Source organism: Adiantum capillus-veneris, chromosome 1, assembly GCF_014529385.1.
Source record: "Adiantum capillus-veneris isolate H3 chromosome 1, ASM1452938v2, whole genome shotgun sequence".
NCBI lineage: Eukaryota > Viridiplantae > Streptophyta > Polypodiopsida > Polypodiales > Pteridaceae > Adiantum > Adiantum capillus-veneris.
This window is the reverse complement of record NC_140931.1, coordinates 53,719,099-53,733,716: the sequence shown is the minus strand read 5'-3', so window position 1 is coordinate 53,733,716 and position 14,618 is coordinate 53,719,099. Positions and strand designations below refer to the sequence as shown.

The 14,618-nt window shown below is 42.0% G+C and overlaps 1 protein-coding gene across 1 annotated transcript; it reads right to left on the bottom strand.

Moving 5' to 3' along the window:
- Positions 1-7,040: 7,040 nt before the first annotated feature.
- Positions 7,041-8,310, bottom strand: LOC147464757 (serine/threonine protein phosphatase 2A 55 kDa regulatory subunit B beta isoform-like). Its single transcript, XM_086510122.1, has 3 exons — positions 8,216-8,310; positions 7,939-8,012; positions 7,041-7,864 (listed from the first exon to the last, which is right to left on the bottom strand). Exons 1-3 carry the CDS (start codon positions 8,305-8,307, stop codon positions 7,740-7,742), a joined length of 291 nt encoding a protein of 96 aa, XP_086366248.1. The 5' UTR covers positions 8,308-8,310; the 3' UTR covers positions 7,041-7,739.
- Positions 8,311-14,618: the final 6,308 nt, after the last annotated feature.

Here is a 14,618-nt window from a genome sequence, read left to right as displayed (position 1 = left end):
GGAGCAATGGATAGTTATCCACACTAGCTCCACCCACACTGTTGCGCTCACACTCCTACACATGCACTCGCAATGCATCCACTTGCCTCACAGTGGCAAGTTGTCTAATAGAGTGATTTTTGCTATCGTATCAAATGTATCAAGGAAAGGAAAAGGAAAATATAATAATGCCCCAAGAATGCAAATATTGGGGATAGGCGATGAAAAAGATTTGTGGCTTAAAGCAAATCCTTGATAAGGATTTTGGAATACCATTTCTGAAGACCCTACGTGCAAGAAGGATGCAAGAAAAATTTACTCAATATTGATTTTTTACGTCAATCTAGGGGAGAGAAATCATGTGCAATGATTGACGTAAACAGTTATGTGGCTCGCCATCGTCTATATGTGGCAAAGATTATGTAGGATGTAAAGCCCACTTATTTTGAGGGTGTTGTTGAAGTGCACATTGGGAGCAAGCTTTGTATGAGTAGATGGTTCCACATGAACCTTGGGATTTAGTGCCATTCTTGCTAGGCATACATATGATTGACTACAAGTGGGTTTACAAGGTCAAGCATAATGCAAACACCACAATGAGCAAGTACAAGGAAATAGTGATAGCAAAAGGCCATGCACACTTATGGCACTGAGTGTGAGAAAATTTTGAGCCTCATGGCTAAGTAAACTACCATTCATGCTAATATTGCAATGATCATGTCAAGAGATATGATTTTGCATCAGATAAAATTAATAGATGTATTCTTGTAAAAATAGGTGTATATGTTGCAACCACTATTATACTAGGATTTGGGTCCCCTTTTATAAGTACATAAACTAAAAAAACATTATGGACAGAAGCATGCACCTAGAACTTGGCATGACAGGATCGTACAAGTTTGATTACTATTGGTTTTTGTATGGTTGATTAGGATCACTCATTGTATCTCGACGAGCATGATAAAGGTAGTGTACTTGTGTGCATCTATGTGGATGACTTGATGGTTGGAGGCAATCATGCGGCTGAAGGTAGATATGTAAAGAGTCTCTTGTAACGAGAGTTTCATGTGAAACATTTGGGTGAGTCGTAACACTTCTTTAACATTCAAATTATACACAAATAAGGGAAATGGTTGTCACAAAGGAATATGCGTTCCATATATTTAAAAAAAGCATATAGTAAGGCTAATTCTAAGCCTATTGATATGCCCTCAAATTAAAAAATTCAAGATGATAGATGATGCAGGTGAAGCACTCAAATATGCCGTCATATATTGGAAGATTTTGGGTAGTTTGATGTACTTGATAATCTCACAATGGGACCCAAGTTACGTAGTTGGATTGGAGATTTATGTACCATCCTAGGAAACAACATTTGGATCAGTGAGGTACACATTGTCTTATGCAAGTGATACCTTGGATTATGAACTCTTTTACAAGGTTAACACAAAGTTATAGCTACTTGGGTACACAAATGTAGGTTGGGTTGGTAGTCGATGTGCCTAGTGATCTACCAATAGGTTTATGCTTTTTCAAGGTGGTTAGCAACAAGAAGCGGCCCTTGATTGGTTCTCGAGTATAGAGGCTAAGTACAGGGGTGTTGCAGTGGAAACAAGTGAGTTAGTATGGCTACAAATACCACTTAGAGAGTTGACAAAGGTCTAATGTCATTTACCATGACAACCTAAGCAGCATATGTTTGGCACAAACCCTAATGTTTCACACGAGGATAAATCACTTTGAGTGATGCTTGGAGTATGAGAGATGCTATCAAGATTGAGAGGGAGTATTGAGATATGAAGCTCAATAGAAAGTCAACTTGGAGTATGAGAGATGCTGTCGAGATTGAGATGGAGTATTGAGATATGAAGCTCAATAGAAAGTCTGCTTGAATGATTTCTTGCATACATTCGTTACTAGCACGAGGGAGTATTGAGATATAAATCTCAATAGAAAGTCATCTTGGATGATTTCTCACATACAATTACTGAACAAGGTAGTGGACATGAGAATCATCGCTAGTGGTCCTACATCTGGACTTCATCCACATGTTCTACCTACCAAGAGTGGTCACCCTTATCCTGCCAGCTCATTCATTAGTGGTTTTATATTGACCGTTTGCAAATTGTCACTTTATACCTCTTGTATTTTGACTTTTGCTTTTTAGACCATCTTATCATTTTGCTTAATGAAAAAGTAGTACTAGCTGTCAAGCTATACCTCCATTGTGTACTCTCTTGGTTATGTGCATGTGTACTTGCTAGAGGTCAATCTTTGTCCTTCTCTATCTCTTTACGCGTGTGCTTAGTGGAACTAAATTTTGTACTTAAAAACTCTAGTTAATAGAGTCTCTCTCTCTCTCTCTCTCTCTCTCTCTCTCTCTCTCTCTCTCTCTCTCTCTCTCTCTCTCTCTCACACACACACACACACACACACACACACACACACACACACACACACACACACACACACACACACACACACACACAAAGTAAACACCTCAACGCTCCAATTGATTGGTCAAATGAAGTATGATTTTAATAAAAGAAAATGCATGAAAATTGATACAAATTTGAAGGTGAAATCAAGTTAAAATGATCCGAGATAGTCACATTCAATCCACTCTCCCATTTGATCGTTGAGAGCAGAATGGTTAGAGTCTAGGGCATTATTGGAGAGTCTTGGTGAGAACCTATATGCATTAGTGCAGCCCTAATCGCTACTAGTCTACAATCAATCAACTAGGGAGGGTTGGCCCTTATTAGACGTCCAAGGAACTTACCTACACTTGATCAATCTATTAAAGAATTAAAGAGCAATATTACTAATCACATATGTCTTATTGGATGAGGAGGTAGCCATACGCCATGCATGGAGGAGATATACACAAGATATACTATAAGGTAAGAGAGATACGTGTTGGAGGATATTTCTATTGTAAGGTGAGAGAGCTAACTAATAAACCATTTTATTTTTTAAGCGATAACAAAGTAGATGTAACATGCATTCTTCAAAGGTGTGTATATGAAAGTCCTTATAGTGGAGAAGCCAAACATTTAGGGCTCACATTAGGTGACAATGGATGGGATGCATGTTTACACACATTGTTGTAGACCTGTGCGCACACACGTGCACACAAGAAATATGCATAAACTTAAGGAAAAACAAATTTCTTCCAATTTTGACTTCCAATCGTAGAATTACACATCCATCTAAGTTCTATATAGAGTTACTTTTATATTTAGTTTAATATTTTAAACATTGTTGTTGTTCATGATTAATCTTTTACAAATTGATGTTGTTTACAGTTACTCTTTTTCAAATTACTAGTAAATATGAGACTCATAAAGAGTTCTTTTATATTTACTCTAATGTTTGATATATTTTTGTTGTTTAAGATTAACCTTTATCAAATTAAGTTAATCTAGTTTATGTTCTAAGTTAATTAGTTTCAATAGGTATACTTTTTTAGGTTTTATGTAAATGAAGTATAGAATTTGATTTATAAATTGTCAATAGTCTCTGAAATTCGCCATTATGACAAGATTTCTACCCTTTGGCATATCTTGATTTCATACGGTTTCTTTTTCACCAAAACATTCGACCTTGATTTTGAAGATCCTTGATCATGTGTATTCACCCTTATCCTATCGTACATAAATTCAATTGTGCTCAAAATGTTCCCATGACACTCCCAATTGTGCTCAATATGTTTCAAAGTCTTTATCACATTAGCCCAAAGTAACATCTTCTCAAGTTAAACATCAAAATTGTCAGGCTAACCAAAGTCATCAAATTTGGTGGGGTGTGTGTGTGTGCATGCGTGGAAGTTTAAGATAATAAAAACAAAAGATCACCATGTTCAAAAGACAAGACTCTAGATATCTTGAGATAAATTTGCACAAATTTTTATATCTATGAATCAAAGGAGGATTCATTCCAATGATTCGATACATTAAGATGTACAAAGGACTACGGATAAAATAGGTCTGTATCATCAGAGGCGAACTTCAACTATCCTAAATCTTTTTAACTAAAAGTAGAATTATCATCTGCATCCATGTAAAGAATTTTTGTAAGCCTTGGATATGAATGAGAGGTTTCAATAAACCTTTCATTTGTTATCCTTGTCCTACTTAAAAATTACTAGACTACTAGTGTCCTATATGTGCAAAGGTATTCAAAGTCGGAAGTGAATGAAATGGTTCTTATTCTTTCTTTGATGATACTTGATTTTACAATATATTCATACGATTATATAGGTATCAACTACTTTTTGTTGACCTATTTTTCAATTGCCTTATACTAATGCATCTGATCATTATAGTATCAATGTTTACTCAAAAGAGACATTTTAGTTTTGTCCAGAGCATTGAAAGAGCTGAAAGGATATCAATAATCAAAACTGAAAACTATAAAAAATGATGCTTATTAAAAATAAGAAGCTTGTAACTCATCATTAGTATCTTTTTGCCACTGTAAACCATTTGCCAAAGTAGAGTTCACCATCATATCATGTAAGGATATCATGGGTAGTGTATTATGCCAATCAATTGCCTATCTTCAGGGCTTTCAAAAAATGTATAGTTCAATAATTCAACTCATCGTGGTTTAACCACAATAGTCCATAAGATCAACCCAAACTCTTCACGTTAAGTAATTTAAAGTTAATCCAAGCTAGTAGGAAAACATTGAAAGATGATATAAGGTAGACACTATAAAAGTCACAATAATATGAAACCACAATTTGGAAGAGAGCCATATATTGCTCAAGTAAAAGAATAAGTAAAGCGTCAATAGCTTAAGAAAGCATTTAACAAAATATTCCTACTTTATATAGTAAAGAGAAAATAGAAAAGTGAAGAGAAGATAGAAAACAAAAATCAGTTCAAAGCAAAGCTCAAGTTTCAACTTTCAAAATCTAGCAAAAGAGATGGAAATAGAAGAATCACCCAAGAAGCATAGCTCAGTTGGTGAGATCTTTGTGATGTAACCTCAAGGTTGAGGGTTTGAGCCTCATGGGTTGCGTTCTCTCCCACTGTCACCCCTCGAGGGTGTATTGTACAGCAATTGTGAATACATGATATGTGTAAAGTCTCTCCGTACTAACTTCACTGCACTCAATGGTTTTTTTTTTTTAAAGGATCAGAAGAATACCACCCACTTCACTCCTATTCAGGTCAGTATAGCTCTATCATCAAGTAAGATCCCAAGTAGATAGTTTTGCATAATAAAGCTCTTTTATACCAAATGAAGAGAAGTTCATTAAAAAAATTTCACAGACATCACAGACATTCAACATGAAAAGTTAATAGAAGACAACTTATCAATGTCATATTCAAAGCATCAAGAGCTATTGCTTCCTACTCCCTGCGTCTAAATGCTAAGAGCCTTATATGTTCAATATGGTTCATCAACATAGTCACCACTTGTTGCTCTGTAAATTTCAAGTCAGGCATCAGACATAGGATCAAAAGTCAAGTTTTAAAATGAAAATAGTCCCACGATCAGAAAGTTAGCTAGGGAAATTAGTTTAAGGTCCAATGCTCAGAAAGTATCTAGGCAGCACGTTCGAAAAAAAGGCCTGTAGCTTCCATAATGAAATTCATGTGAAATATCACCAACAAGCTTATCACAATGGTTGCCATAAAAAAACTAAGTCTATGGTGGCAAACCTATTTCTAATCACAACAAGGTTCATTTAGAAAGAAGTCAGATTTCAGCCGCCTCTAGAGCAGACGTAGTCAATCTATGCAAGATGTAGCAAAGAAATCCAAGCAATGTGGCGAGATATCATTCAAGTGATGAAATAATCATCAACTACATAAAAAAACCCATAAGTCTAGTATGAACTTTAGTCTTTCTCCTATAAGTGCATCATTATCTCTGCAAACCCATGCTCAATCAAGTAAAACTCATTGCACCATTATTGAAAGGTAAAAACCAATGCCCTCCATACAATTCCACGAAAGCGCTTCAAAGAAAGATTTTACCGGGAATTGTTTTTCTTTTATGGATACCAGAGATACTTCACCATTACAAGCTTTGAACCAACCTTTAAGCCAGTAGTAATGGGAAGAAATACCAGTAAAATGTATCAATTCAGTGCTCACTGTTTGCCGACCATTTCTCAGAGTAAGAATTGATTATTAAGCACCAACTCATTATTATTAAGTATGCAAGGCCATAGGCCTCCTCATTGCAAATCTTTTGCATGCCAGCCGCATGTAGATAACAAATCCAATAGGTTGTGCAGGTGAAAAAGGGAAAAATCGGGATGTGTATCGTGCATAGAAATCCAAGCAAACTAAGAGCGTAAATCTTTGATTAGTTCCAAACATCAACATGCCATACATCCCCATACGAATAAAATGGACGGAGGATTCAATGTGCAGAGGTGACTCCATTCAAGGACAAGCGCCCAACAGACTTTGCAACAGAAGGAAATGATGCAGTACTTCATGCACAGTGTTTGTGTGAGGAAAAATTGAAGGTTAATTCTATTGCAGGCCATCAGAAACTCAGAGGACTACAACGCCCGGAAGTGGACAGTTAATACCCAAGCCCATCTTAAAAGTAAAGATAGGTGATATGACAGCAAGATTTTTTAGGTGATGTTCGCATGGGAAGAGAGGAAGCAAGTTTCTTTAGTACTTAATCAACAATAGGGATAGTTTCCACAAACCAAATGAGGCCATAATTGAAGGACCAACGTGGCCTTGTAGAAGCAACCTCAATATCAATGTAAAGGGTGATTTTCAAGTATTTGACAAAGTAAGACCCACAGGTTCTGTATTACATTCTCTACGGAATCCTGGGGATCCCCATATTTAATCCAATGTTCAGGTTAGTGAGGATACTTTTAGTCCTGCACACATCCGAAGAGTCGAGGGAAGCCAGTCTGGCAAGTACACTTATTACAAAGCTAAAAGAAAAACATGATTTGCTAAAAAGGTTATATAAATAAAGCAAAATATTGTTATCCTTAAGAGGACTCATTATGTAGTCTAAATCAAAGCCTATATCGTTTCGCTAGCTCATTCAGGTAGAGGAAGCTGGAATTTGACAAAGTTAGCCTTAGATTTTATGAATAGCTAAATTCTAGTTAGGCCCAAGGTTGTGGAGCAAAGAACTCTTCTCAATGATGTGTACAAGAAATGCATGCCATAGTATGTGTGCGCGCACGCAACACGCGCATACGGATGAAACACCGATTTATCATGCACCACGCGTCAAAAACAACTGCTTCTGAGCTCGTTCCGACTGTCCAGACAAATGGGATTATAGGACACCTGAGGGTAATACCTCCGAGGTCAAAAACCCATTATTTTTGCACTTTGTCAATATGACCAATAATCGACCCGTCTATAAGCAAACTTATGCATGTGTCAATGGGTGCATAACCAATACATAGCACAATGATGAAGTATCTATCTGTTCACAAACTCTCCTTTGCCAAAATTTACAACAGTAAACTAGGCTCCCTTCCATGCTATTAAAGAATCAACATATGGGCACCTTCACCTATGGTTGGCCTTCCTCCAACCTCGAAGGTAAAGATTGACTGTTCAGAAATGGGCTATTCCCATCCCAAGAAGACGACCGCACGCTGCGGGACTCTTTCTATCGATGAACCGTAAGCAATGCCGGAAAAGACTTTGAAAGATCAACCGCTCTTGCTTCCCCATGGGCTTACATTTGTGCCACCCCATGATGTGGATGAAAATATAAAAGAACCTTTTGCTAATAAAGAAAGTTCCCTAAGCATAGTACATATACAAGCTGTTTGAAGCTGCACAAGCAATCAGATTTGCTGAGGGATGCCAAGCCAGGTGGAGTAACTTCGCCGAGAAAGCATATCCTCCGTTCATATCCATTTCATTCCCTGTGTATAAGGTAGAGGAATGAGTAATCTTATGGGTCTTTTAGAGTTTCAACAAAATGTGGAGCTTCACTCACCTCTTCCACCAGCACGGCGTGCAAAGTTAATCACACTTCTCCCTGCATTAGAGGGCATGGCTTGTACTGGACGCCTGCGAAGTAATCAGCAAACAGAATAAGATGTACCATTTTGTTCCGGGTGCAGCCTTGAGGGGGTCACCCATAATGATTTTCCAAGCACCATTTTTAGACATTTTTACAGTAGAAAGGTATCATTTTAATAAGAGATTCAATAAAGAAAGGATGTGTTTCACTCAAGAATTATCCAGCAGTGGACAACGCAACCACTCAATACCTGTTTGGGGTCCTGCTAGCTTCTAAGGTTGTTGCCTCCTCACTTCCAACGGCAGTACCAAAGACTCTGAAAAGATTACTGAAAGCACCCATAACAGCTCCGTTAAACCTTGTTACTTGGCACACTTGACACACACTCAAATAAGAGCCCAGTTTAACAGACCCCCTAAATGCTTCAAAAACTCTCCCGATTAAACACTCCCATAGTTCTAAAATCAATCTCAATCTCTCTCTCTCTCTCTCTCTCTCTCTCTCTCTCTCTCTCTCTCTCATTTTGTCATTTTGTTACTCTTGACTTTGTATCAGATCCACCACATTGTAACTTTCTGGTCTCATAGGCCACTTTGGCCTTTTGAAGATGTTAATATAACATTTCATTTCTCTCTCTCTCTCTCTCTCTCTCTCTCTCTCTCTCTCTCTCTCTCTCTCTCTCTCTCTCCATTGGGCTACCCATTGACCCTGGCCTCTCCAATGGCTATAGCCCGCCTCCCTCTCAACATGAAGTTCTCAATTACCAACAAGCGGATATCAACACTTGAAGTGAAGGAGTGGAAGAAAGAGATGGAGGCAACGTTTCTTCAAAAGATGGAGGAATGGAAAAAGGAGAAGAAGAACCTATGCGAAAAGATTTCTCACGTCGAAGAGCAAGCGGCTTCACAAGAAGCCACAATCCGAACTCTCCAAGGTGAACTTCTTGCAGCAACAAGTGGACGGCAGGCGAAATTCAGCCATCCATGATGGAAGAATTGAATACCATGAGCGAAGAAATACGGGTTATCAAGGAAGATGAGGAGAAGAAGTCATGGGCCGGGTCATCTTCGCAACACAAAAGAAAGTAGAAGAGGCCGAAAAATGGTTTGAGGTCACCAAGAAAGGGAAAGGTAAGGAAGCCCCTTGTACACCCACTCTTATTAACATGACCCTCGAAGAGGAACAAAGGAGGAGGATGCGGGCTCTACATGGGTAACCGGCCTCATGGACATAAACAATGTGGAAAAAAGAGCTCACAATCCTCACATCCGTGATGGGGGTCGACAAGCCTTCACACACAAAGGCATGGAGAGTGGGCAAGAAGAGTGGTGGCCCGGGAGAATCTTCAAAAGAGAGAGCTCTCATACTACGCTTCCCCTCCTTGGAAGGGAAGAAGAAATTCCTGAAAAAGAGGCCTACTTTCAAGAAGACAGGTATTTTCCTCGGTGATGATCTCTCTCTCACAGCTTGCGCATATGAGAGAGGTAATGCCAGAGATTACGGCTGCAAGGGAGAAGGGAAAGATGGCCTTTTACAGAGATGGTCGGGTGGTGATTTTAGAGCCGCACTCCACATGACGGTGTGAGACCTATGGGACCACATTGAAGATGGCTACTTGGAATTGTAATGGATCTATGAGGTTGGACGTTGGTGCCTTTGAGGACAGTTTTAGAGAGAGGGACATTGTTTTCTTCTCAGAGACTCATCACGCTCCTGGCAGCTTATGCCACATGTGGTGGGATACAGATGGGAGACAACCCACAGGACAGTCACGAAGTCTGAGCATGGGAGTAGAGGTTCAGGAGGAGTAGCAGTGCTATTTAGGAAGGAGTTACAGCCACTACTACAAATTGTACAGAGAGATGATCATGCTAGATACATGTGGGTGAGGCTAAGAGCTGACACAGGCTGATTTCTATACACTGCCATATGTTACTTCCCCCCAGTACGTTAGTATACGCTGCACCCAGAGGACAGTCGCCTTTCTCTATACTAGATGATGATATATGGGAGTTTTCTAGGGATGACGATATGATCCTCCTAGGGGACTTCAATGCCCGAACGGGCAACTCTCAGACAGTCTTCTACGACACTTTAGATGAGATGCTTAGAGAGCTGGATGTGGGTGACTTGAAGATTGACATATGCTCACATGACAAAGAGCAGACGAAGTATGGGAGATACCTCACGGAGATGACGACTACACATGGGTTAGCCATACTTAATGGCTTACAGCGATTTCCTGGAGCAGCCGGTTTCACATGCTTTCCACACAGACACAGGGCCAGTACAGTGGACTATGTTATGGCACAGCCCAACTTTATTCCTTGTATTCAGGATTTCATAGTCGGAGCCAGACCAGTGGGTGTAGCAGTGGATCATGCTCTTTTGACATTGTCCGTTTCATTTTAGTATAGTACAGCCCAGACATCAGGAGACAGGTCACATACCCGTTATACATTTACACCAGAGACTGACTCGGTTTATACAGAGGAGATCTATAGCCGTCTATGCACAGCTAGTCCTGGTCTCTCAATGGAGCAATGCACTACTTTACTGACTGAGACACTACATGGTGCAGCATCAGAGGCATACCCAAACACTCAACGGGGTCCGAGGCGACATTCTAGGAGAATGCCCCATAATAGTTGGTATGATGAGGAGTGCAGAGAGATGAGAGCCCAGCTCCAAAGAGATCTTCTTTTAGGAGTCATCACTTACAAACAATCTCGGATTGCTTCCCGACGCCTTGTGCGACGGAAGAAACGAGCTTATTTGGCCCAGATGGAGCAAGACTATTGTGCCTATCTTCAAAGCAGGTGATCCTACAGAGCCTAGGAATTACCGCACTATTATGGTTGGGCACACATTGGTACGGTTGTATGCATCCATTCTTGAGTAGCAGTTGCGTAATTGGGCAGAGGGTGAGGGTGTACGAGCAAAGGGCCAGGCCGGTTTTAGGAGGGGTTTCTCCACTCTTGATCATATTCGGACACTTAGAGCCATCATTGAGGAGGGCACGTCACATGGGAGACGGATTTATTGTAGCTTTGTGGATTTCAGCAAAGCATTTGACATGGTACCGAGAGCTCGATTGATGTGTAGACTGCAGGAGATGGGGGTGCCCATAATGTTGATTTGGGGGATTATGGCTCTATACAGATCAATGATGGGGCATCTACGCACCCCGGAGGGGAAATCTGATTTAGTTCACTCCACCATTGGGGTGAAACAAGGTTGCCCATTGTCTCCTACTCTATTTGGTATGTATGTTGATGAGGTGTCTGATTACATTGACAGAGAGGGTGATAGAGGTGCCCAACTGGCAGGGACGTGGATCCTATTGTTGTTACATGCTGATGATATTGTGTTGATCTCTGACTCACCAGAGGGTATGCAGCAACAGTTGGATGCATTACACAATTTTGCAGAGGATAGTGGATTGTCTGTAAACCTTGGTAAAACCAAAGTTATGGTGTTTAACACAGTGGATCAGGAGATCAGCACCGACTTTCACATATGGCCAAGAGATTGTAGAGTATACAGATACATACACTTACCTTGGGGTTGTCTTCACTGGGCCGAGGTTTTCTTTGGGGAGAGCAGCAGAGACTAGACTAACTAGAGCTTATGCTGCCTTGGGAAGTTTGGAGAGAATGTCTTCGCAGGTTTAGTTCCAGGAACCTCGGACAAAGTTATGGCTCTTTGATACTTTAGTAGCCTCAGCTATGTTGTATGCGGTGCAGATATGGGGACCTTCTGTAGGCCAAGATGGTTGGAGACGTATGGAGAGGCCCTTGGTATCTATGATCTCTCGACTCATCAGAGCCAAGGCCTCCGTACCCCACGCTATCATTCGTGTAGAGCTAGCTGCCCCTCCTATGGAGATGGAGGCGCTTACCAGATCAGTCTACTTTGTGCACAGCTTGTGGTATACTACTAGAGACGGATAAACTAGATTGGCCCTTGAGTCTTCCAGACAGTTAGGTCTTCAAGGGGACACTTCATGCTGGTATGCACAGATGCCATCATGGCTTCAGATGCATGGCTTCACCATGGACAGGCTACCCCCTTTCCAGTACTCTCTTCAAGCACCCTCGATGTCTCTTACATGGGTGGAGATTACTAGACTCATTCGTCAGAACCTCATCCAGTTGGATACCAGGAGGACATGGATAGAGCCGCCACAGGAGTTAGGCACTAAGATGGCTTTCTATAGAGAGCATCTTCTCCACCTCACAGGAGATGGGTTTGTGATTCGACCCAGCTACATGGATACACATATGTCTCATGGTTTGCGCTGTGCCATTGGTCAGATACACACATCCTCACATCAGCTGGAGATTGAGACTAGTAGATTCAGAGTGATACCAACAGACAACAGGTTATGCCGCTTATGCCAGCTAGAGCCAAAGACATTGCACAATGTACTATGAGATACAAGGCCGTTTCCACTGCTTATTCAGAGAGGGCTTCGGTCATTTCTCTAGGGTCATGAGTTATGAGGATCAGAGATGTCTTGGGCTATATCTACTTGAGTTACACAGCTATAAAGACACTTTACTGGGGAGAGCTAGAGAGAGACAGTCCCGGAGACGAGTTACAGATTTCTTTTCACTAGATATGGAATAGCCAGAGGAGCAACCATCACTGCAGAGCTCGGCCCACACTCATTCGACCACTACCGGCACTCTCATCGACCGAGCACTGGAGCTACGGAGATCTAGACGGCCATGATTGAGGAGAGGGGCTACACAACAGATAGATTCTAGTAGTAGTAGTATTTTTGTTCTAGTCTTTTTGTACCCAAACATGGTATCAGATTCACAATTTTGTAACAGTTTGGGCTCACAGGTCATTTTGGGGCCTTTTGAAGACGTTAATATAACATTTCATCTCTCTCTCTCTCTCTCTCTCTCTCTCTCTCTCTCTCTCTCTCTCTCTCTCTCTCTCTCTCTCTCTTCTCTCTCTCTCTCTCTCTCTCTCTCTCTCTCTTCTCTCTCTCTCTCTCTCTCTCTCTCTCCTCTCTCTCTCTCTCTCTCACTCTCTCTCCTCCTCTCTCTCTCTCTCTCGCTCCTCTCTCTCATCTCTCTCTCTCTCTCTCTCTCTCTGTCTCATCTCTCTCTCTCTCTCGCTCTCTCTCTCTCTCGTGTGTGTGTTGCTCCTTCCCTGCTGTCCACTGCTCCCCCCCCCCCCCCCCCCCCCCCCCCCCCCCCCCCCCCCCCCCCACCCGCACCCTCGCTGCCTCACGCTCTCGTCGCCCTTTGCACCAAGCAATGTCCTCCTCTCTCGCTCCCCTCTGCCTCCTCGCTATCTTGCTCCCTCCCTCTGCACCCTCGCTGCCTCACTCTCCCCCCCTCTGCACCCCCCCTCCCTACTGCCTCGTGTTGCCCTGTTGTCGTAGCCTATAGCCCCCACCCCCCTCGCGCTCCCTTTGCACCGCTAGCGCCCCTTGCGCTCTCCCTGCAACCCCGAAACCCTCGCGCTCCCCCCCCCCCCCCCCCCCCCCCCCCCCCCCCCCCCCGCTGGCCCGTGCGTAGAGAGAGTTGGGACAGAATTAAGCGTCGAGAGAGAGGCCCTGTACGTAGAGAGAGAAGTGGGAGGAAATGTAAGCGTAGAGAGAGAGAGAGAGAGAAGAGAGAGAGAGAGAGAGAGAGAGAGAGAGAGAGAGAGAGAGAGAAGAGAGAGAGATGGAAAAAAAAAAACCATATGTGCATAATGTGGAAACATATGTTGCATACTGTGGCTCCCGTTGGCGGTGATTAAGCATGAGAAAGCAGAATGATAAGGCCGACCCCTTTGAGGATGCCATTCAAAAGTGCAAAGAAGAAATGACGGAAACCATTAGCAAGATGAATCGCAACCTATTGGGCACAATATAAATGCTCGAAGGACGCGTGTTGATCCACGAAAGCAAGATAAATGCACTGGAAGATCGTGTGATGCTCAAGATGAAGAGATTGCGTCACAAAAGAAGGATCTTGCCGAAACACGAAACACACTTGAAGAGGGAGAATTGCAACCCTCAGTAATAGAAGAACTAAACACGATCAAGCAGCAAGTACGGGCCATCAAAGAGGGAGAAGAGCAACACAAAGAAATGACGACTTCTTGGGTGGATGTTATTACAAAGACTCAACAGAAGGCGGATGAAGCCGAGAAATGGATCGAGGTTGCCAAGAAAGGAAAAGGTAAGGAAATAAAGTCCGCGTCCACACCCACTATTATTAATCCGACACTAGAGGAGGAGCAAAGAAGACGTGTGCACGCTTTACATGTCAGAATTTACAATTAAAGATAAAGATAATGTGGACGAAGAGGTAAAAGAACTCATGGCTTTGATGGGGGGTCATGAACCGATGCACACAAGAGCTTGGAGAGTGGGCAACAAGAAAAATGGAAGCAATGGGGAAACCTCTAAAGAAAGGGCACTCATTCTTCGTTTTCCCTCCCATGGAAGCGGAGGACTTTTTGAAGAAAAGGCCAACTCTTAAGAAGACGGGCATCTTTCTCGGGGATGATCTTACCCTCTCGCAGATCGCTCATATGCAGGAGCTAATGCCGGAGATTAGAGCGGCAAGTGAAAAAGGCAAGATTGCCTTTTACCGAGATGGAAGAGTGTAATACTGGAGTATGACAAGCGCCAATGACCC